Source organism: Myxocyprinus asiaticus, chromosome 46, assembly GCF_019703515.2.
Source record: "Myxocyprinus asiaticus isolate MX2 ecotype Aquarium Trade chromosome 46, UBuf_Myxa_2, whole genome shotgun sequence".
NCBI classification, from domain to species: domain Eukaryota; kingdom Metazoa; phylum Chordata; class Actinopteri; order Cypriniformes; family Catostomidae; genus Myxocyprinus; species Myxocyprinus asiaticus.
Genome location: NC_059389.1, coordinates 16,129,737 through 16,152,370, shown reverse-complemented (window position 1 = coordinate 16,152,370; position 22,634 = coordinate 16,129,737). Strand labels below are relative to the sequence as shown.

Genomic DNA, 22,634 nt, shown 5'->3' with positions numbered 1-22,634 from the left:
GATGCATAATTTATATTGCAGAACCCTTAAAACAAATTCCAAAAGTAACTTGCATTAATGTCGCAAAGCTTATTTACATTTAACCAGTAGAACACAATAATGTTAAGTGGCATGTACTCTTTATGGGATCTCCTGAAATCTCTGAAAGACTTTTAAAGGATAGCTAACGAAACTTAAAGGGACTTAAGGGTGAACCTTGTGGAACTCCTAACATTCAAACATGTCAATCTGTATTCAAACCAACACCTTTGTCTATTATAAACACACTTTGTTTAAAAAAGTGCTATAACAACCTTATTTGTCAATGAACCCTATACACTTAGTGTTTTGCTTTTATTGTATAGGGTTCATTGACAAATAAGGTTGTCCAAGGTGATAAAAATGAGAAATAATTTAAAATGTTAGTATAAAACCTGTCAAGTTCGGTCAAGTTCGTAGAAATTTGGTTTCATAAATTTTTTAAAAACATTTATAGCATTTTCTACACAAGAAAATTGATTTAATGACTTTCAAAATGTCATGTGGCTTGACCATCAAGTAAAAGGGATTAAAACACTTTCCTTGCACCTTGAATACATGAGTGTTCACAACTTAATCATTCATTTCCAAAAAGTTTTCAAATATACACTAACTGAGCACTTTATTAGGAACACTATGGTCCTAATAAAGTTCCCGACGTGGTCTTCTGCTGTTGTAACCCATCCTCCTCAAGGTTCGACTTGTGCATTCTGAGATGCTATTCTGCTCACTACAATTGTACAGAGTGGTTATCTGGGTTACTGTAGATTTTCTGTCAGCTCCAACCAGTCTGGCCATTCTCCGTTGACCTCTCTCATCAACAAGGCATTTCCATCCGCAGAACTGCCACTCACTGGATGTTTTTTGTTTTTGGCACCATTCTGAGTAAACTCTAGAGTTGTGCGTGAAAATCCCAGAAGATCAGCAGTTACAGAAATACTCAAACCAGCCCTTCTGGCAACAATAATCATGCCATTGAAATCACTGAGATCACATTTTTCACCATTTTGTGGTTGATGTGGACATTAACTGAAGCTCCTGACTCGTATCTGCATGATTTTATGCATTGCACTGCTGCCACACGATTAGCTGATTAGATAATCGCATGAATAAGTACACTGGGGGCCAAAAGTTTGGAATAATGTACAGATTTTGCTCTTATGGAAAGAAATTGTTACTTTTATTCACCAAAGTGGCATTCAACTGATCACAATGTATAGTCAGGACATTAATAATGTGAAAAATTACTATTACAATTTGAAAATGTTTTACTTAAACTACTTTAAACTACTTCAAAGGTTTCTCATCAAAAAATCCTCCACAGCTCTCAGTTTGTTTAGATATTCAGGTGACATTTCACCCCACGCTTCCTGTAGCACTTGCCATAGATGTGTCTTGTCGGGCACTTCTCACGCACCTTACAGTCTAGCTGATCCCACAAAAGCTCAATGGGGTTAAGATCCATAACACTCTTTTCCAATTATCTGTTGTCCAATATCTGTGTTTCTTTGTCCACTCTAACCTTTTCTTTTTGTTTTTCTGTTTCAAAAGTGTTTTTTCTTTGCAATTCTTCCCATAAGTCCTGCACCCCTGAGTTTTCTCTTTACTGTTGTACATGAAACTGCTGTTGAGCGGGTAGAATTCAATGAAGCTGTCAGCTGAGGACATGTGAGGCATCTATTTCTCAAACTAGAGACTCTGATGTACTTATCCTCTTGTTTAGTTGTACATCTGGCCTTCCACATCTCTTCCTGTCCTTGTTAGAGCCAGTTGTCCTTTGTCTTTGAAGACTGTAGTGTACACCTTTGTATGAAATCTTCAGTATCTTTGGCAATTTCAAGCATTGTATAGCCTTCATTCCTCAAAACAATGATTGACTGATGAGTTTCTAGAGAAAACTGTTTCTTTTTTTGCCACTTTTGACCTAATATTGACCTTAAGACATGCCAGTCTATTGCATACTGTGGCAACTCAAAAACAAACACAAAGACAATGTTAAGCTTCATTTAAAGAACCAAATATCTTTCAACTGTGTTTGATATAATGGCAAGTGATTTTCTAGTACCAAATTAGCAATGTAGCATGATTACTCAAGGATAAGGTGTTGGAGTGATGGCTGCTGGAAATGGGGTCTGTCTAGATTTGATAAAAAATGACTTTTTTCAAATAGTGATAGTGCTGTTTTTTACATCAGTAATGTCCTGACTATACTTTGTGATCAGTTGAATGCCACTTTAGTGAATTAAAGTACCAATTTCTTTCCGAAACAGCAAAATCTGTACATTATTTCAAGCTTTTGGCCGCCAGTGTAGGTGTCCAGGTGTTCCTAATAAAGTGTTCAGTGAGTGCATTTTTAAGGTAAAAAAAATACTTTTTACAAATATAATGAATTTTTGAATATCAACGAGTTTGCTTAGTGTTACACAATATGACCCGAACAAAATGTGTATTTTCATAAAATATCTAAATCTATTAAAAAAAAAAAAAAACTTCACACAGTCTTGAGTGTCTAAAGGGTTCGTTTTTTGTCTCATGACAACAAAATGGCAACCTCATGCTGGTTACACCTTATAACTTTTCAACTTTCTTCTCTAGAATTATAAATAAAATTTTAAATCAAAATTGTTTTGCTGCATATATTTTTTAAAGAAATAATAAGAAAATATTATTCTACACTACTCATACCATTAAATGTTTTACTTTAAGCCCCAGAAAAAATATCAAAATTACTTTGAACTTTGTAATTGAGAACATGTTCATAATAGAAGAGGTGTATTCAAGTTTACTTGTTTACTGTAGTGTGATTTGCAGTTTTTATGTATTTTTAAATAACTTAATAGATCCGGATAAAAAAATTGCATCATTGACCCATAGAACAGTAGAGAGCAGATGCGAAAATATCTGTTGGAGAAAGGTGCCCAAATCATTGCCTGATGGGCTACCTAGTCCCTAACCCTGACACTACCCTTACCTTTTTCAGGAGGTGTTGTGGATAAAGATCTTCGGCATTATCTCAACCTACGGTTCCAGAAGGGTTCAGTGGACCACGAGCTCCAGCAGATCATACGCGACAACCTCTACCTCCGGACTGTGCCGTGTAAGTGACCTCTCTCTCTCTATATATACTTTTTAAGAGTCACCTTTAACTAATGACAAATAGTTTGAGTTTCTTGCTTGTTTGGTCTTTTACATTAACATAAATATATATACAAAATGCTGATGAGGAACAAATTTGGATACAGTCAGCACATTTGTCCTACATGCACAATTATAATCAAGCTATGGTGGGTTTTTGTGTTTTCGAGCTACAGTCTGTCTCCTTATGACTCTACAATACACATCAAATATCTTTTGATTGGCTGTGATTGTGTCACGTTGCACAGTTTTGCTTTTAATGTAGACAAACAAATTACTTGTCACTGGAAACATGTAACATTGCACCTAGTGTAATGGTTTAATTTTGCCCTTCATAACTTCGATTTTTCAGTATAGTATGAGGGCCCGTTTTTGTTTTGAGTATTGAGTTACTAAGCTTATTTTGAAAATTCAGATGGTAGTACAAGTTTGTCACAAACTTGCCTTGTGTTTCTAGATCTTTTCAAATTGCACTCTGCCAAAATTCTCCTGCTCTTATTATATGTATTAATGCAGAGTCTTTGCCCTTTTGGGAAGGGAGCTGGGACAGACTGTCCTGTCAGGGGATCTGTGAGTAGTAACGAGCCAACCTGTAAGATTGTGGAAGTTGTTATTTTTGTGTGGGGGTTATGGAAAAATGTGGAGACAAACCCTCCCTAATACTGTATGTCTGGGTATATCTCAATGTATGATGCAACCAGACAGAAACTGATTTAGGTTGCGCTTATTTAGCTTATTGTGTGCTTATTAAAGCACTTAAAATGTATTTTTGACTCTTGATAAATTGTAATGTAGTGGGAATCCTCGCCTCCAGTTATAGGTAAATGAAAAGATTATAGGCAGAGTTTCTAAATCAAATTTGTTAAAGTTTGTCAGACATATTATTAGGCTTGGGATTGATGCCTTTTTCACACATCGATTTTCCAGATGATTATCGATATATATCAGGATTTTTTTTTTCCAGATATAAATAGGGCTGCTCGTTGCACAATAGTCTTTGTCTCTTCAGACATATTTCTCAACACAACTTTGGTAAACTGTGAGCGGCAGGGTTAATTAAAGGGGAACGCACACTGGACACGTCTGGCGGTTGACATGGCGTGTTCTAAAACTCAAAACAAAGGTATGCACGCACTGCCAACGCTCAGCATCAACATTCTGAAGTGCCACGGAAGTCTTTAATTAGACCCAAATCATTATCAGAGTAGAAAGATTATTTATTTTAGCCATCACTGGATGATCTATTGCGAACATGTATCTTTCATAGAGCCTGTTTTCAGATACAAGTATGTTGTTTTGTGGTTTGACAGCTTGAATGAAATATCTCTTCAAGGCTACATACAGAGAAATTGCATAATAAACTTCTGCATTTCTAATCGCTCAGTTTGCGCAGTTACACCAGTTTCATAAACTAACCTGTAAAATCAGCATCACTTTGTTAATTCTTGAAGAAGTACAAAAACCTTCATTACTTTGGACTGCCATCTCCTGCACCGCATTAGCTCATCCTGTGTGTGTGAGAGATTCATGATATATCGCCCTTTTGTGGTCTCCCAGTGCTATTACGCCAGACTGTTAAACAGAGGTCAACTGAGTGAATTGGAAAGCATGCAAATTGGGCTTCTAATTTAAATGTTGGCTAATTTTTAAATATTGATGCCTCAAAAATATATTGATAAAAACTTGCCGATCAATAATCAATATATCTATATTTATTGACATCCCTACATATTATGGACTATATCGCACAGAATTTGTTTTTGTTAATATTAATTTCATTTGTAATGGTGCTCTTATTACTGGACATAATCTTCAACTCTCACTCTCATTTAAGTCTCTCCACATAATTTGACTGTATTGCTGCTGACAATCCTTAATGCTTAAGAATTGAACTAGCCCCAGTGTTAATATGCTTTTGCTTTTGTCCATTGATTGTAATTTGGGAAGTGTCTCTGAAATTTGGCCTGTACCCAATAAAGTCCAACAGAAGGGTTCCAGAATTTATTCAAAACTCCATAAAAAAACTAATTTGATCATTTATAAAACTTTCAAGATAGACTGTAAGCTCCAACATGCTCACAAGAGAAGTCAGAATGTTGCTTTCGAATGTTCCAGCACCCTGACATCGGCCCCATTATGCATAGTTACTGATAAGCGGCATCTCCCATCAGATATTTTTACTTCGGTTCAGGTGTGTTTACCTTCTCCTGTGGCGTGACCAGAAGCGTGTTGCGTCAGCTGTGTGGAAAACCCAGGTTTTAGTCTAGCGTTGAAGCCATGAAGTCATCATGTTCGCATAATCAGTGATGAGCGTGATTCTGAGGTTGCATTTTTCCCATTTTTACTCCACTGACGGTTAGGTTTAGGGTTGGGGTTTGGGTTGGGGGGTAGAGTTAATAAAATATTCATTCCTCTCCACTGTATTACATCCCTTACAGCTAAAAACAGCTCTCTTTACAACTTGCTTTTGGCGCCCCTCTGTGGGCATTTCACCCGGAAACTGGAGCTCCCATGTGCCCTTATATTTTAACACTTCCCGCTTTGGGCACTGGGGGCAGTGCTTTGAATTTCGGGAAGCACAGACCAAGTTTAGTTAAGGAAAAGTCAACCTACTGTTTTCGAATTCAGTGTGAGATCAGTCTGTGAGCTTAAGAGGATTTTAAGCATTAGTATATGCTTCTGCATAAGCCATAAATGTGATTTCAACTTCATTTAAAAAAAAAAACAAACATGTTTTTAATAACTAAATCCTGGTGAGTTCTATACAACCAGAGGTTAGCTAGGTAGCGTTTGCTAATGTTAGCAAGCTACCTACTAACAATGGTTAATATGGGATGTTGTAGAGTTAGCACATAAAACAGTGTTTTCTTTGTCATACTGCAAATATTTTTTTCTTCAAATCAAATGTTGTAATGTTTAAAGCTTAGAACACTTTATTTTTCAATTATTTTCTCAAATGCCAATGCAGAAAATTAATGAGAAAAATATTATCAGAACCACTGAAAGTATGTGGTCTTTGTTGAGTTATACTGATGCATGTTTAAAGTCGAATGTTAAGATTTTTGTTTCTGTTGGCATAGCGATTAGCGTGCATGCTCTGACACATTGAGCTATGGTGCTCATGCTGCCGGTGCGAGTTTGAGTCTGCCTTGTAACATTTCACCATTCTAGTCCCTCATCATTTATTTTCCTCTTGCTCTCTCGCACTCCCCATTAATAAAAAAAAGTGTCGAAAAAGCCAAAATGAGCCAATGACAAATATACTGTATGTCTTTCTAAGCCACACCACTGCCTGGTTTATAATATTCCGTAACAGCTGCATTGTGTTGTAGCTTACAGGTTATTTTCTCAAAAAATGCAACTGTCCAAATCAGTTTAGATAGCTATCACTTCACTCATTCTTTTGATCCCTCTCTTCTTCTTTTACAACCAAGAAACATGATGCTTTAGTCAATTCTGTATCTCTGTCATTCCTTTCCTTCCTGTCTCTCTCTCGCTCCCTCTCTTCCTCAGCCTTGGGTTTCCAAGGCAACCAGCATTTCCTCTCCAGGCTTGCCTGCTGATGTTTCCCCCTCCCCCTCCATAGTGGTGCACAAACACATCACAATCACCAACCGGCTGGATAAAATGCTGCCTTTGATGTATGCCAGTGCAGCGCAGTCATGAGTGTATATTCTGGACCGGTTTCTCCCATACTGAGAATCATTAGTGTAACTAAACAGCTAGCAGTGAGATGTTTTGGAGGCTGGATTGGAACAGACAAGACAAGAAAGGCAATGTTAAACTGTTCATTTGTCATGCATATGTTCAAGCAGAGGAGGGGAGGTACAACATGACCTAAGTAACTTAATCTGATGCCATTGGTTTATTAAAACATGTCAGATGGAGTTTGATTATAGATTAACAATCCCACAGGGAAGAAGTAAAAAACGGATGCTGTTGGCACACCATTATTAGACTACACAGTGAATTGGTATAGATTTTTGTTCACCCCCATTTCAGTACAGAGAAGTGTTTTTCATGCTTAGTTTTTTTTTTTTTTTTTTACTTTCTGGGAATTGTTTGCTAGTAAGGGTGTATTTGCTTGTTGTGTTTATGTAGTGACCTTAAAGGAATAGTTCACCCAAAAATTTTAATTCTGTCATCATTTGCTCACCCTCATGTTGTTCCAAACTTGTATTACTTTCTTTCTTCCTTGGAACACAAAATAAGATGTTTTGAAGAATGTCCATGCTGCTCATTTCCATATAATGAACGTTAATGTGGCTGTCAAGCTCCAAAAATGACAAAGAATGTGCCAGAAAAGTATCATTAAAGACTCATGCACTATATTACAAGTCTTCTGGAGCCATACAATAAATTTGTGACAAACAGACCTGAATCTTTTCAATATTCAATGAAAATGGAATGACAATAGCGCAAAAGCCTTTGGGCTATTTTAACAGTGCTTTTTTGTTATTTTGAAGCTGGACTGCACCTCCTTAAATAAAAAAGAGCAACCAGGATATTCTTCAAAATTCACCTTTTATGTCATATGGTTTTAGAACAACATTAGTGTGAGTTAATAATGACATAATTGTAATTTTTGGTGAAATATCTCTTTATTTTTCACTCCTTGACTGCAAACATATTCTACAAAAGCATTCGTTTTTGAGTCGTGGTCAATATATAGCCATTTTATGTCACCCTGTCTTGAAAACATACTTTTATGTGCGCACAACAAATTGCTAGTTTTATGTCTTCCAACACCACGTCACTTGTAATTTCGCTTGACATAAGACAATAAACAATGACCCCCCTTCTGCACTCACATTCTCTGGTATTTCACTGTTTCGCTTCCGCATCAGCTGTTATCCCCACCAACCAAACAGTGACAGTGCAAAATCATGTTTTCCTCTTACTTCAGGCAGTGGCACTGTCGGATCACGTCGGTCACTTTGACGAGTGGGCGACAGAACGCATCACAAAGGGCTGTGCTTCCACAGGGCAGTTGAATCCCTGTATTGTTCAATTAGACTTTCATATTCATAATCACCCCTCCCCCCACATCCTCTATATCCAAATATAACAAATGCTCTTGTCATGACCTGCTGCTTGTGCGTGTACCCGCTGCTAAGCAAAACGCTATTAGTATCTGTCAGCCATAACCAATGATATATAATCGTTTTCGACAGTTAGCTGTTGGTGTAGCTGTTTGTGTGTTCCTGTAGCTCAATTGGTAAAGGGTGGTGTTAACAATGGCAAGTTTTTTTGATTTTCAGGGGACACACTGACTGATAAATTGTATTTCTTGAATGCACTGTGAATCTCTTTTAGATTAAAACATTTGGGAAATGCATACAGTATGTGTAAATGTGAAGTGCACTGATAGAAAATGAACAGACATTTGTGTTTCTAAAAGGTGCAAATGTGTTTTCACTTAATTGCATGAGTTTTACAGCTGGTTAAAGTCCAGAATATTTTCTTAAACATCTTAAACATGTTTCTAAAGGCTCTAGATGATTTGTGTCAACTTTCCCCAATGCATTGAATCCTATATAAATTCTGTAGGAATATATTTGGTCAATTTGTTTTCATTGTGGTTTATGCGTTTGGAGTGCCAATGCCTTGTATCTGGGTAAGAAAATGTGCGATAGTAGCCAATCATTTTGCGTCAAATGCACCAGCACTTCAGAATAGCCAGAGCAACATTTGGAAGGTTTATTCACATCTTTGGTTTTCAATCAAAAAATGTTTATGCAGTAACCCAAAACTTGCATGAAAATATATGGATGGAAACACAGCTGATGTTAGGGTTAAAGGGGTCATTTTTTTATTTTTATATAATTTTATTATTTTCCCTGAGGTCCACTTATATTGTTTTTTTGTTTTTTTTTTTGCACCAAAACAGTCATAATTTGGTAATGTATGGTGATTATTGTCTGAAACACTTGGTTTTGGCCTCAGTGTTTCCTTTAAACTTTAAAGCTGAAGTATGTATCTTTTTTAGTGTTGAAATGCTTCTATCCCAGCTTAATATGCACAGACAGCTATAAGTAAACCATTCATAGGTAAATTGTCTTGAAAACTGTAAACACTGTGTCTCTGAGGCACCATAAAATTACTGTTTGTTTTGAGAGACCCACTTAGACCCGCCCCAATGAAGTTACTCAACCAATGGCGTGAGTTGAGGGTGGGACTATCTGACTGTTTGAACAACAGCAGATGAGGGGTGTATTTGGAAAGCTGTTTTGAAAACATTGTTTATTTTTGCAATTCCATTCAGTTGCGCTAGTGTCACAGAAGTTACATACTTCAGCTTTAAAGTAAACGCCTACCGTTATGATTGACTAACATCGTGCAGCCCCTCAAATGCAGCCATATATGTTTGAAACTCAATCGGAAGAGAATGAACCAGCTCCACAACAATAAAAACTACATTTCAGGGTTTACACATACGGCACACTGAACACATTGCATCCGAATGTATCAAACAGTTTACTCAAGCACAGCAGCAACATAAATTATAAATATCAAACAGTCATGACATATGAAACATTCATGAATGCAATTGGTTTCTTATGGTTTTGCGGTCAGGTCCAGTTGTGTTTTTAACTGTCCCATCTTTCAATAATTGTTCCTTTGCAAAGCTTGAATCATATTTTGACTGAACAAGCAAAACACACCTATCATCCTGCACTGATGTGATCAGGAACTTTGTTAAACTTCTGTCGCTATTTCCTGATGTTGGGAAGATTCAACAGATGTCAAAGCAGAGACTCTGGTCTACACAGGCGCAACATCTCACATCTTCCATCCTCTGTTTACCATGGACGAGACACGGTTCTCCAAGCCAGCGGCAGCAATGGAATGGAGCAGAACAGATGTGTTTTTAAAAGTTGAGCTTTTACCACTCTTAAAACACAGCACATATTGCTGGAAACACATCAAAACGGTCAAAGACATCCATCTAGTGCATGTTTATATAGACCAGCAATTAAAAATAGCGCAGATGAGTACAAAAAACTTGTCTAGGATACGTTTATACTTAAAACAGCAAAACGCAGAATGGGGGTCTCCTATTTAGAGTTATAACTTGTCTTTTAAAAGTGACACGAGACGGACATCTAGTGCAGTGGTTCTCAACCCTGTTCATGGAGGCCCCCCAACACTGCACATTTTGGATATCACCCAAATCAAACACACCTGATTCAACTCATCAGCTCGTTAGTGGAGACTCCAAGACCTGAATTGGGTGTGTCAGGAAAGGGAGATTTACAAAATATGCAGTGTTGTGGGGCCTCCAGGAACAGGTTTGTAACCACTGATCTAGTGCATGTTTTTGTATAAAAACGTTTAAAAATAGTCCAGATGGCCACAAGAATGTGTCCTGTGTTAGTCCACTTTGGTGTTCAGCAGGAGTAGTAGGCCAATCTGTCCTACTCTCTTCTCTTCAGCCGACTGAGTGCCAGTGGGCTGGTCCAAGGGTGCGATGATGTAAAAGTAGGCACTGATGTCATGTGCTATTGTATTCATCTGTGTGACTTCACAAAGTAGGGAAAATCCAAACAAGCCGTTTTTGCAGCTTGGTTTAAATAAATGCTCTTTATTGAGGAGAAAGTTTTGAGTTCTGAAACTTGTAGTATATTACCAGTCAGTTTGCATGAGTTATTATTACATGGGCACCTCCAGCTCGAAAATCAAAACAAAATTAAACAAACTTTTTTTCTTTTTTTGGGGGGGATTTTTCCCCTTTTTCTCCCAATTTGGAATGCCCAATTCCCAATGCTCTCTAAGTCCTCGTGGTTGCATAGTGATTCTCCTCAGTCGGGGTGGTGGAGAATGAATGCCAGTTGCCTCTGCATCTGCATCTGAGACCGTCTGCATCACATGGCTTGTTGAGCGTGTTGGCATGGAGACATTGTGCATGTGGAGGCTTCACGCCATCCACTGCGGCAACCACGCTTAACTCACCACACACCCCACCGAGAACAAACTACATTATAGCGACCACAAGGAGGTTATCCAATGTGACTCTACCCTCCCTAGCAACCAGGCCAATTTGGTTGCTTAGGAGACCTGGCTGGAGTCATTCAGCATGCCCTGGGATTTGAACTAGTGAGCTAGTGAACTCCAGGGGTGGTAGCCAGCGTATTTTACCACTGAGCTACCCAGGCTCCCAATTAAACAAACTTTGCATATATAGAGATACGTCAAGTTGTAAGACACAAAGTTATGGCATTTTCATTACAATCTTATGACATTCTAAGAATAATTATCAAATTATACACATTACTTATTCCATGCAAATTAATAAATTTACATTTACATTTATTCATTTGGCAGACGCTTTTATCCAAAGCGACTTACAAAGGAGGAATACATTATAAGCGAATCATCTTAAGGAGACAGTTGTATGGAAAGTGCCGTATTACAAGTTTCACTAGCATCAGAATAGTATTCAAGACAGATTTTTTTTTTTTTTTTTTTTTTTTTTAAGGGACTGGTTAAGTGCTCATGGAAAAGATGTGTTTTTAGCCATTTTTTGAAGACAGAAAGTGAGTCAGCTTCACGGATGGAGTTGGGAAGGTCATTCCACCAATGTGGTACGATGAAGCCGAAAGTCCAGGAAAGTGTTTTGGTGCCTCTTTTTGTTGGTACAACAAGGCGACGTTCCTTAGCTGACCGCAGGCTTCTGGTGGAAACGTAGCTCTGCAGAAATTATTTTAGGTATGCTGGATGGCAGAATGGTGGAAATCTAAATCTAAATTAATAAAAAGTAAAATTGTAAAAACACCCTTCGATTACACTCTCACTCAAACCTCTACCAGTCAAACACAAACCAGAGCTAGCGAAGAACCAAATCCGACAATGGAACATTCCCTAATATAAAAAGGAAAGAAGCCACACAAAAGCACAACCACAAAAGGCTAGTCAGGAGAACAGGCCACAGAAAGCTGATCATATAAAAGATATAGATATGGCGGAGATCTTAGAACACCGTAGTCAGAGTCCCTCTCCTTAGAGTAGGAGTAGAGTCCAAGTTCCGGTGCTACCAACTTGACAAGCAACAGTATCATTCAGTGGAACTGTCGAGGTGTCAAAGCAAACTTTGCAGAACTTCAACGACTAGCCATGTCACTCAACCCTCTTGCATTTTGTCTCCAAGAAACACATTTATCACCAAATAGTCAAATATCCCTAAAAAGTTTTGTACGTTTTAACACAAATGGACCAAACATACAATGTCCTTCAGGAGGAGTAAGCATCTTAGTTCATCGCAACGTAATTCACAGTCAAGTCACAATAGACACTAATCTCCAAGCAATAGCTGTACGTTTAACCCTCCATAGGGCCATCACATTGTGTTCCATTTACTTGCCTCCAGATACACTTGTCACACTTCAAGATCTGAGCAATCTTGCTGATCAACTCCCAACCCCCTACATACTTGCAGGTGACTTCAATGGTCACAGCCCTTTATGGGGAGGAAGTCGCACAAATAGGAAGGGAAAATACCTGAAGACTTCATTAGTAACAATGAACTGTGTATCCTCAACGATGGCTCGGCCACTTACCTACACCCAGGACATGGAACATATTCAAAAATCGATTTAACAATATGCAAATCTGATCTATTGCTTGATTTCTCATGGCGAACCTGGGATGATCTATGTGGAAGTGATCATTTTCCCCTAATCGTTACATCTACTAGATCAAATATCCAACATCATTTTCCAAGATGGTATCTCAAGAAAGCCAACTGGTACCTGTTTCTGACCCAATGTTACGATAAACTTAATTCAGCAACCCTAGACAGCCAAGACCCAGTTACAAGTTTCACAGACAAGTTGATAGGAATAGCAAATGATACTGTCCCTAAGACATCACCAAAACCAAGTTGCAGGCATAACCCATGGTTTGATGACAATTGCAAAAAAGCCATAAAAGCTTGGAAAAAAGCAGAGAACCTTCAACAGACATCCAACAGAAGAAAATCTGGTAAGATTTAAGATATGCTGAGCACAAGCACGATGGATTATAAATAATGCAAAAAGACAGAGTTGGAGAAAATACGCAACAAACCTAACAGCAAATACACCATCACCAAAAATCTGGAACCTGATTCATAAGATGAAAAACAAAGATGAAGAAACTCAAATTCGACACATCAAGCATCAAGGCACTCTTGTAACTACGATCCAATAAATAACCAACATTCTAGCAAATCTTCATTAGACAACTGCCAACCAGAATTCAATAGGATACGTACACAACAGGAACAGAAACTCCTGAATTTCCACTCAAATAACACTGAGCCATATAATCAACCCTTCACTATAGTGGAACTTACAAGGGCTATCAAACGTTCCCATAATACCGCAGTTGGACCAGACAGAATCTATTACGAATTCTTGAAGCACTTACCACATACAACACTACTACTCCTCCTGGAGATTTTTAACAATGTTTGGAAAACAGGGAATATACCACCTTCATGGCAAGAAGCAATAATTATTCCCATCCCCAAACCAGGTAAGGATCATTCTGATGCAAATAACTACCGTCCCATAGCTCTGACTAGCTGTCTCTGCAAAACCATTGAGAGGATGATCAACGACCATCTGGTATGGATTCTGGAATCAGAGCATAAGATTAGTGATTACCAGTGTGGGTTTAGAAGAGGCAAAAGCACTTTGGACCACCTCATCAGACTTGAATCGTTTGTCTGGGACAGCTTCATTATAAAAAGAACATGCTGTAGCTGTCTTCTTTGACCTTGAGGAGGCCTATGATACCACCTGGAGATATGGAATACTCAAAGACTTGTACGAACTTGGGCTCAGAGGCAACCTACCCATCTTTATCTCCAAATTCTTGACAAACAGACATTTTCGCGTTCAATTAGGAACTACACTATCAAACCCACATGTACAAGAGCTGGGAGTTCCACAAGGAAGCATCCTTCCAGTGACTTTATTCAGCATCAAAATCAATAGTATAATCAAAGTTATTGACCCCCACATTTTTCGTAGCCTATACATTGACGACCTATGCATATGCTATAGGGGGAAAAATATGAATATAATTGTACGACAGCTACAACTATGCATAAATAAAATAAACAACTGGTCAATAAAGAACGGATTCAGATTTTCCAAAACAAAGTCAGTATGTATGCATTTTTGTCTTCTCCGATCCTTACACTCCGACCCAGAGTTGAGTATGGAGGGAGAACCCATCAAAGTAGTGAATGACTTCAAATTCTTAGGCCTTGTCTGTGATAATAAATTCACCTTTATCCCACGTATGAAGATGTTGAGGAATTTTCTTTTTAAAACAATGAATATTTTAAAAGTCTTGGCCAATACAAAATGGGGTGCGGACGCTACCGTTCTTTTACGTCTCTACAGAACATTAATTAGATCCCGACTGGATTACGGGAGTACTGTGTATGGTCAGGCAAGGAAGTCATACATTCAAACACTTGACACAATACACCACCAGGGAATACGTCTAGCTCTTGGAGCCTTCAGAACAAGTCCCATTCAAAGCCATTATACAGAAGCCGGTGAACCTTCCCTCCAGAATAGGCATTTGAAACTGGCTTTACAATACGCAGTCAAACTCAAAGCAAATCTAAGTAATCCGGCCTCCATACCAGTAATCCAACCAGAATGTTCTCATCTGTATGACGCTAGACCTAAAGCGATCAAACCTTTTTGGATATGGATTAAACCATACTTGGAGAACTTGAACACCAATCTGAACATCATAAAACAGTATCATTTTTGGCCTGTCCCCCCCGGACCTTGAAAAAACCAACTATTTTTTTGGCATTGGCACAACTAAAAAAGGCAGAAACTCTCCCCAACGTGTATCAACAGGAGTTCTTTGTACTGAAATGTAGTCTCCCACTCCATAGTACAGTATTCATGGATGGATCCAAAATGGATAACAGTGTGTCAGCAGCAGCAGTAGTGATTGGAGATCAACATTATGGCATACATATTCCAGAACAGAGCTCTATCTTCACAGCTGAGGCTCGAGCACTGCTACTGGCACTGGAAAACATTGAGCAGGGCTGAGGACGAAACTTTTTAATCGCTACAGACTCAAAGTCTTGCCTCCAAGCACTTGAATCCATGGAGACCGGTCACCCCATAATCATAAACATTTTGACTAAAATACATCGATTACAGAAGAAGGATTTCAACGTTATCTTCTGTTGGGGTGCCGGGACATATTGGTCTGGCAGGAAATGAAAAAGCAGATACAGCTGCAAAAGAGGCATTAAACTTGGAGATCTCAGAATGTCTGATACCACCCTCTGACCTCAAGCCATTAATAAACTTGTATATCACCAATAAGTGGCAATCAGAATGGAATGAGTGCGACAGCAATAAATTATACTAAATAAACCCCAGGGTCCAAAGCAACTACTCTCAAAATTTTAAATCTAGGCACGACCAAATAGTGTTTACCAGATGACGACTGGGCCATTCAAGACTAACACATGCGTTTTTACTGACTGGTGAAGATCCTCCCATATGTATACCTTGCCAAACCCCTATGACCATCAAGCACATTCTAATGAACTGTAAAACTTTTGGAACTATCAGACAACGCTTCTATACAGAGACTTCCTTAATAATTTTTTTTTAAAAAGTGCCATCTGAACAGATTTGGCAGTTTTTATCTTGTATAAACTTAAAGTGTCTTATCTAATATTGCAAATATGTATTGACGAACCTTTGTTTGCCATGTGAATAGCCTAGTTGCTGACATGGCCTTAAAACTAAATAAACAAACAAATCCATTACACTCTCTGCAACACTTTTTATATGGACGTCAAACTGGCATACTGTATGATGCTTGTTTTGAGTGGAGCACTGAAGTGAGTCATATGAAAAAGACTTAATGCTTTGTCTTTTGGAAACCGGTAGGGCATTATGGATTCAGACTCGACTTGAACAAATCTTTTAAAAATCCTCACAGCCTGTTGAATATGGTGAACGTTTTGATTGTAGGGCCTTAAAGTGCCTGAAATGTGTTGACTCTCATCAGAGAGTCTCTGAGTTCTTTAGTGGAGAGTTATTCTGATGAATAGAGAATGATCTTCTATTGGGCATGTGCATTATGCATGCGGCAAGTCTGCTCCGTCAGACTGTCAGGTGGGCAAAATATAGGACTGTAGCTCACACAGAGAAACACTTCAGAATAAAAATTGGTATCTACAGGATGCAGAAGCAGTATGTGGTGAGAAAAATGTTGCTCTTATCATTGAAATGGGCTTTGAAAGTCAATATGTGATGTCATCGACCTTTAGAATATTGCTACTTATTGGTAGCTGAAATTATAAACAAGTTAGCCAAAATATTTAGTAAAGAAATTTGCAAGGGTGTGTAAATGACAAGCGTTCCAGTTCTGCTGATTCCGTGTGGGTCTGCTACAAACTGTTTTGGTTTTTAATAGGTGAACTTGAGAGTATGATGTAACTGGATCACTGTTACACCTGAAGGCACGTTTTTCATGCTTAAATACATAGTTAATTGTGCCGACAACTGTAACTACAGTACATGTTCACACCAGAGCACTGAGTGAAATCCTTGGATTTTCTCTGCCTCTTCAAAGCTTCCGAATATCAGCAAGCACAACATTTGAGTCATGTTCTTGGATCACTGCCTCCCTTTTTTACTGTCTGAATGGCTTTAAATCATCCTCAACAACTGGCCTCATTAAGAGTGATTCTGTGCTTGCGCAAGTAGAGGACGTTCCTTGTGGACGTTAAAGGGAGATTTAAGGATTAGTGAGGTGAGAGAATGCGAGCAAATCGATATTTTCAGCTGAAACCAAAACATTGGATAGCAGATCTCTGATATCTTAGGGTTTGAATTTCATGAGCTCATGGCCCTGTTTGAGATGGTTCTTCGTTTAATGAACCAAACTGCACAAAACAACAGTGCTCTTTAGGGCACACAGCTGTGAATCATTGATTTGATTTCTTGAAACCCAGTGTTTTGATATGTCAAGGATAATTACCCTGGGTAGCAGATTGTTGGGATGTTTTCAGATAAGAGGTATTATTTAGATAGATTGGATTTGGAAAGCCACCATTTCGAAGAATCCAGCAGATTGAAGAAGATAATCAAGATGTTAAATGATGAAGTAGTGTATTGGATGGGGACACTGTTGGTAAACACTTCTGGTGTCAGTGTACAAAAGCAATAAACCACAAGAGGCCATGTGTTATCATGATTTTACAACAGTTAAGGGGTGTTCTGAGACACAATGTAAAGCAGAGTCTCTAAACTGTGGTAAAATCACTGTAATATACAGACTTGAGTGGCTTATTGCTTTTATCATATGGCAGCAACAACAATATAATAAAAGGCATTAATGTTCAACTAGAGAAATGAAGTTTGTCAAAACAAACTTTAATGCTGGTTTGACAAAGCATTGTCTGAAAGTTGAAAACTGTTTTAAAAGCGTGATTGGTTTTTTAAGGTTTTGTAAGTCCAACAGAAAAGGTCAGATAGATAGATAGACAGACAGATACATATGTCAATATAAGTCATTGGGATTTTTGGCCACTTTGAAGGTCAGATACAGGAAAACCATAAGTCTAAGCATACTAATTCAGAACAGTCTGAAAGTATGTACTAATGGTTGACCTTAAGGGTTGAGAAGGTTACTTTCAAAAAGTATTCTGCAACAGATTACATAATACATGCTGTAAAATGTAATTTGTATCGTATTCCATTAGATTACTCAAGATCAGTAACGTAATCTAATTACTTTGGATTACTTCTTCAGCACTGGCAGATTTTATCACTTGTTTTGATTATAAACAATTAAATAAAGAAAATACACTTAAAAATATATTCTCTGAAAAATAGCCTAAATAACTTATGCAGTTTTGCTACTCAAGTAAATTTATCTTGTTTTATTTATTTTTTATCCCCTTTTCTCCCCAATTTGGAATGCCCAATTCCCACTATTTAGTAGATCCTCGTGGTGGCGCGGTTACTCACCTCAATCCGGGTGGCGGAGGACAAGTCTCAGTTGCCTCCGCTTCTGAGATCGTCAATCCGCACATCTTATCATGTGGCTTGTTGTGCATAACACCGCGGAGACTCCCAGCATGTGGAGGCTCATGCTACTCTCCGCGATCCACGCACAACTTACCATGCACCCCATTGAGAGCAAGAGCCACTAATCGCGACCACGAGGAGGTTACCCCATGTGACTCTACCCTCCCTAGCAACCAGGCCAATTTGGTTGCTTAGGAGACCTGGCTGGAGTCACTCAGCACACCCTGGATTCGAACTCGCGACTCCAGTGGTGGTAGTCAGCGTCAATACTGAGCTACCCAGGCCCCCAAATTTATCCTGTTTTAATAATTTTTTATATATATATTTACAGGAAAGCATTATTTATTATTATCATTCTCATTAAGAATACAATTTTTGCAGTACATCTTTGTTCTAATATCAAAGGTCTTACTAAAGAAAAAAAGTTATGCTCTAATGTGAATTTTCTTCATAAAATTCATTATAAAATATAATCATGCCTGGTAACAGATGCATGTAAAGGCAAGAAATAGCATTTTAGCTAGCATAAAGCTAAGTGTTCACATGACCATGCCAATCGGCCTAGGATACTATACAGTAATATTGATGCAGTCCTAAACCCTACTACTAGATCTCAGTTCATTGCCACATCTGAGTCTTGTGAACAGTTTTTGAATTTTTTTGTACCCTCACATTTTTATATGTTTGAGGTGCTGCCTCCATCTAGTTGTCTAATGAAATTTCAAGCTGTGTCTTCATCACTACTTTCTGAAATTATTTTCTATCTGAAGCCCTCTGTTTATCAGTTGGATGTCTTATCTCCACGCCTTCTTAAGGATGTTTATGATACTGTGAGCTCTGAAATTACTGCAATAGTCAACAGTTCATTAGTGAATAGAGTGGTACCAATAAGTTTTAAACATGCCATAGTTCAGCCCTTGCTGAAAAAACATCATCTTGACCACACTGTGCATGACAATTTTAGGCCTATATCGAAGCTGCCCTTCATTTAAAAGATTCTTGAAAAAGTTGTTTTTTCCCAACTTATTACTTACTTAAATACATTTCATGGATAAATTTCAGTCAGTTTTAGAGTATTACACAGCACTGAATCTGCTCTGCTCAAAGTCACAATGATATTCTGTTCTCTCTTGACTCAGGATCTTTGTTATGTTTTGGTACTGTTGGATCTTACTGTAGCATTTGACACCATTGATCATAACATTCTCTTACAGCACCTCAAGTGTTTGGTTGGCATACAAGTCCTAGCTCTTCAATGGTTTGCCTCCTACCTTAAAGATATAACTTTTAAGGTTAGTTTAGGGATTTTATCTTCTTCCATTGCCCCTATCACATGTGGTGTTCCCCAGGGTTCAATTTTAGCCCCCTTTTGTGTTCTCTATATATGCCCCCTTTCTGTCAGAAATATAATATCTCATACCACTGCTATGCTGATGATTCCCAGTTTATTTTCCAGTCAGACCCAATAGCAGATGCTCCATTGAAAATCTCCTTAAGTGTATCGAGGATGTTAAGTGTTGGATGGCGAATAACTTCCTTCAGTTGAATGAAAATATTATCATAGGTTCTCCCACTTACACTGTGGGGCTTAGTAATCATCTAGGACCTTTGTCTGCCAATGTACATAAATTTGCAAAAAATCTTGGTGTCTCTTTTGATTCATCTTTTAATTTTGAGAAACAGATCAGTGCTGATATAAAGAGTAGTTTTTAAGCATTTGAGAACCATTGCCAAAGTTAAGCTTTTTCTCTCTCATAAGGACCAAGAAACTATAGTTCATGCATTGAGTACATCTCGCCTTGACTACTGAAATTTTCTTTATTTTGGGCAATCCTCAAGCGTCCCTCTTGCGTTTACAGATGGTCCAAAATGCTGCAACTTGGTTTCTTACAGGAACCAAGAAAAGTGAACACATCACTCCAGTACTAGCTTCCCTTCATTGGTTACCAGTCAAGCTCAGGATTGATTTTAAGATACTGCTTTTTGTTTTTAAGGCCCAACATGGACTTGCTCCACAATATATTACTGAGCTTCTTCAGCCATATTCAACTCCGAGATTGCTTAGGTCAAGCGATCAACTCCTTTTATCTATTCCCCGCTCTAGGTGTAAATCTAAAGGGCATCGAGCTTTTTCTGTTGCAGCCACAAAGCTATGGAATAGTCTTCTTTTTTACATTAGGTCTTCTCCTTCTATTCAAATTTTTAAATCAAACCTAAAAACTCATCTATATTCTTTATCTTTTCACTGAATTTGAGGTTGTAATGGTTATTCTTGATAAAATGTAAGAAATTGTGGATGTGTATCTGTGTATATGTATTTGTGTAAATGTACATTTGTGTTTATGTGTATTTATGTTTTATGTATGTATATGTATGTGTACATATATATGTAAGGGATAATCCACGGCTAGGTGTGCATTAAACAATTTTAAATGCACGACGAGGAGGCGAAGAACCACCCGACGTGAATTTAAAATCGTTTAACGCACACCTAGCCATGGATTATCCCGCTTATACCATGATCACTTGCCAGAATTGATTAGTTACAGCTGTAATATATTTCTTGCAGTGCAAATTTTGACTGGAACAAAAAAAACAAAAAACGATTAATTGTATCTATGGGCCGTTAGATCTGCAGCTCCAACTGTTCTAAATCAGACACAGAGAAAAAGTAGTGCGACCATACACTTGGTCAAAACTGTGAATTTAAATGCACAATCCAGAAATAATAATATTCACAGAATGTAGAGGGATTGGCACTCCAGAGAAAATGTATTATTTAATTTTCATTCATTGTCATTTTCAAATTAATGTGGAAAAACCTAAGTTACAAATGTGGCAGTGACAGTAAAAATAGCACTTACTGGATAATAAGGGGAAACCCATTCAAGACACACTCTGGAACCTGCAGATTTGGACCTCTGAGACATCGGTATGGTATCTATCGGTGGGGGGGGGTGGCTCTAGTGGCTATAGGTGGCACTTCAGCACAGAAACATAATATACACAACACATTACAGTTTAAATCGTCTTGCATCGCCTTGCTGGACAGTGAAAGATGCATTTAATAGGTCCTGATTTCAATCTCTCACTCTCCGTGCAAAACAAGCTGAATTCCATTATATTAGCTATGCTGATGAAAGTGGTTAGGAAATGTTTTCAATTGCTATAGTTCACTCTGCTTGCTCTGTAATGTTCTGTTGCTATGGTTACAAACAGCGCATTAATAACGGTGATTAAAACTGACCGGAACTACCTGTGCATTCAATGGTTTGAACCGCACGTATTCCAGCAAATCAGAATCGAGTATTAGAACAGACCATGGTATAAATGTATTGAATGCTTGATTCTGATTGGTTGAAGGATGTTCTAATGTGTGCAATTATTTTTCAAGTAAACGCACGGCTATGAAGTAGTTCCAGGTCTTGACAGCATAATGGTTCCGTATCACTTTGCCAAATTATTTAAGTTATTTCAAAGAGCCCTCCAGGCTACCACAACAAAATAACCAATTAATATATAGTTTGTAGCTTTCTATATGATGTTAAAGGCTACATTGGTTAGCATTTCTTGTAAAAATACCCATGTAATCATGTATTTATTGGATGTATGTTTCATCTGTCAAAGTGTTTCTAACAGTTTTTTGTTAAGATGTAGAAACACTATGTAGCTACTCTATTAAGCTCCCAAGGAATAGTTCCTCATGACGTCATATCCACCTTTTCACTCACAACAGTGTGAAAGCAGTCGTATGAATGAAACAAATTACAAGTGTTTCATGGCTGTTTAAAAGCTCCTCAGATTGCATTATTTATATGGACAAATGTTTTCCAACTGAATAGACTAAATATTAAATGAAAAAAATTACAATAAAAGGAAAAATAATCTCTTCAGTAATCAAAATACATTTTGAAAGTAACTATATTCTGATTACCAACAATTTAAATTGTAAATGTAGTGGAATACAGTTACTTGTATATAGTATTTTAAATACATAATCCCGTTACATGTATTCCGTTACTCCTCAACACTGTTGACTGATATGTTCGTTTTACTGATAAATCGGTGCCAATAGTTGCTTTTTGGAACTATCGATTATCTGCAAAGATCGACACTGATAGTTTAAAAAAAATTGTTTGTAATAATTCCTCAGTGTTCCTTTGGTGCAAAAACCCTTCATCTGGTAAATATATAAGGTACAAAAAAGCTTAATTTACTGAATATTTACCGTACATATGGAGCATTGTAATGGAGCCAAGACTCTTTCACCATCACTGTTTATGGACTAATTCACAATTATTAATGCAAAATGTTATAAAAAGACACATACAATATGACAATTGACAAGCGATCACTGTTGATCCACTATTGATGAATGATGATCTACTGTTGATAAATTACTGCTCA

At 37.8% G+C, this 22,634-nt stretch overlaps 1 protein-coding gene across 1 annotated transcript in view; it reads left to right on the top strand.

The window, feature by feature from the left end:
* Positions 1-22,634, top strand: part of LOC127436016 (membrane-associated guanylate kinase, WW and PDZ domain-containing protein 2-like) — a 136,956-nt gene that overhangs the window by 23,785 nt on the left and 90,537 nt on the right. The window contains exon 2 of the mRNA XM_051689899.1: positions 2,999-3,115. Coding sequence (XP_051545859.1) covers positions 2,999-3,115 — 117 coding nt within the window. The remainder of the gene's footprint in view (positions 1-2,998; positions 3,116-22,634) is intronic.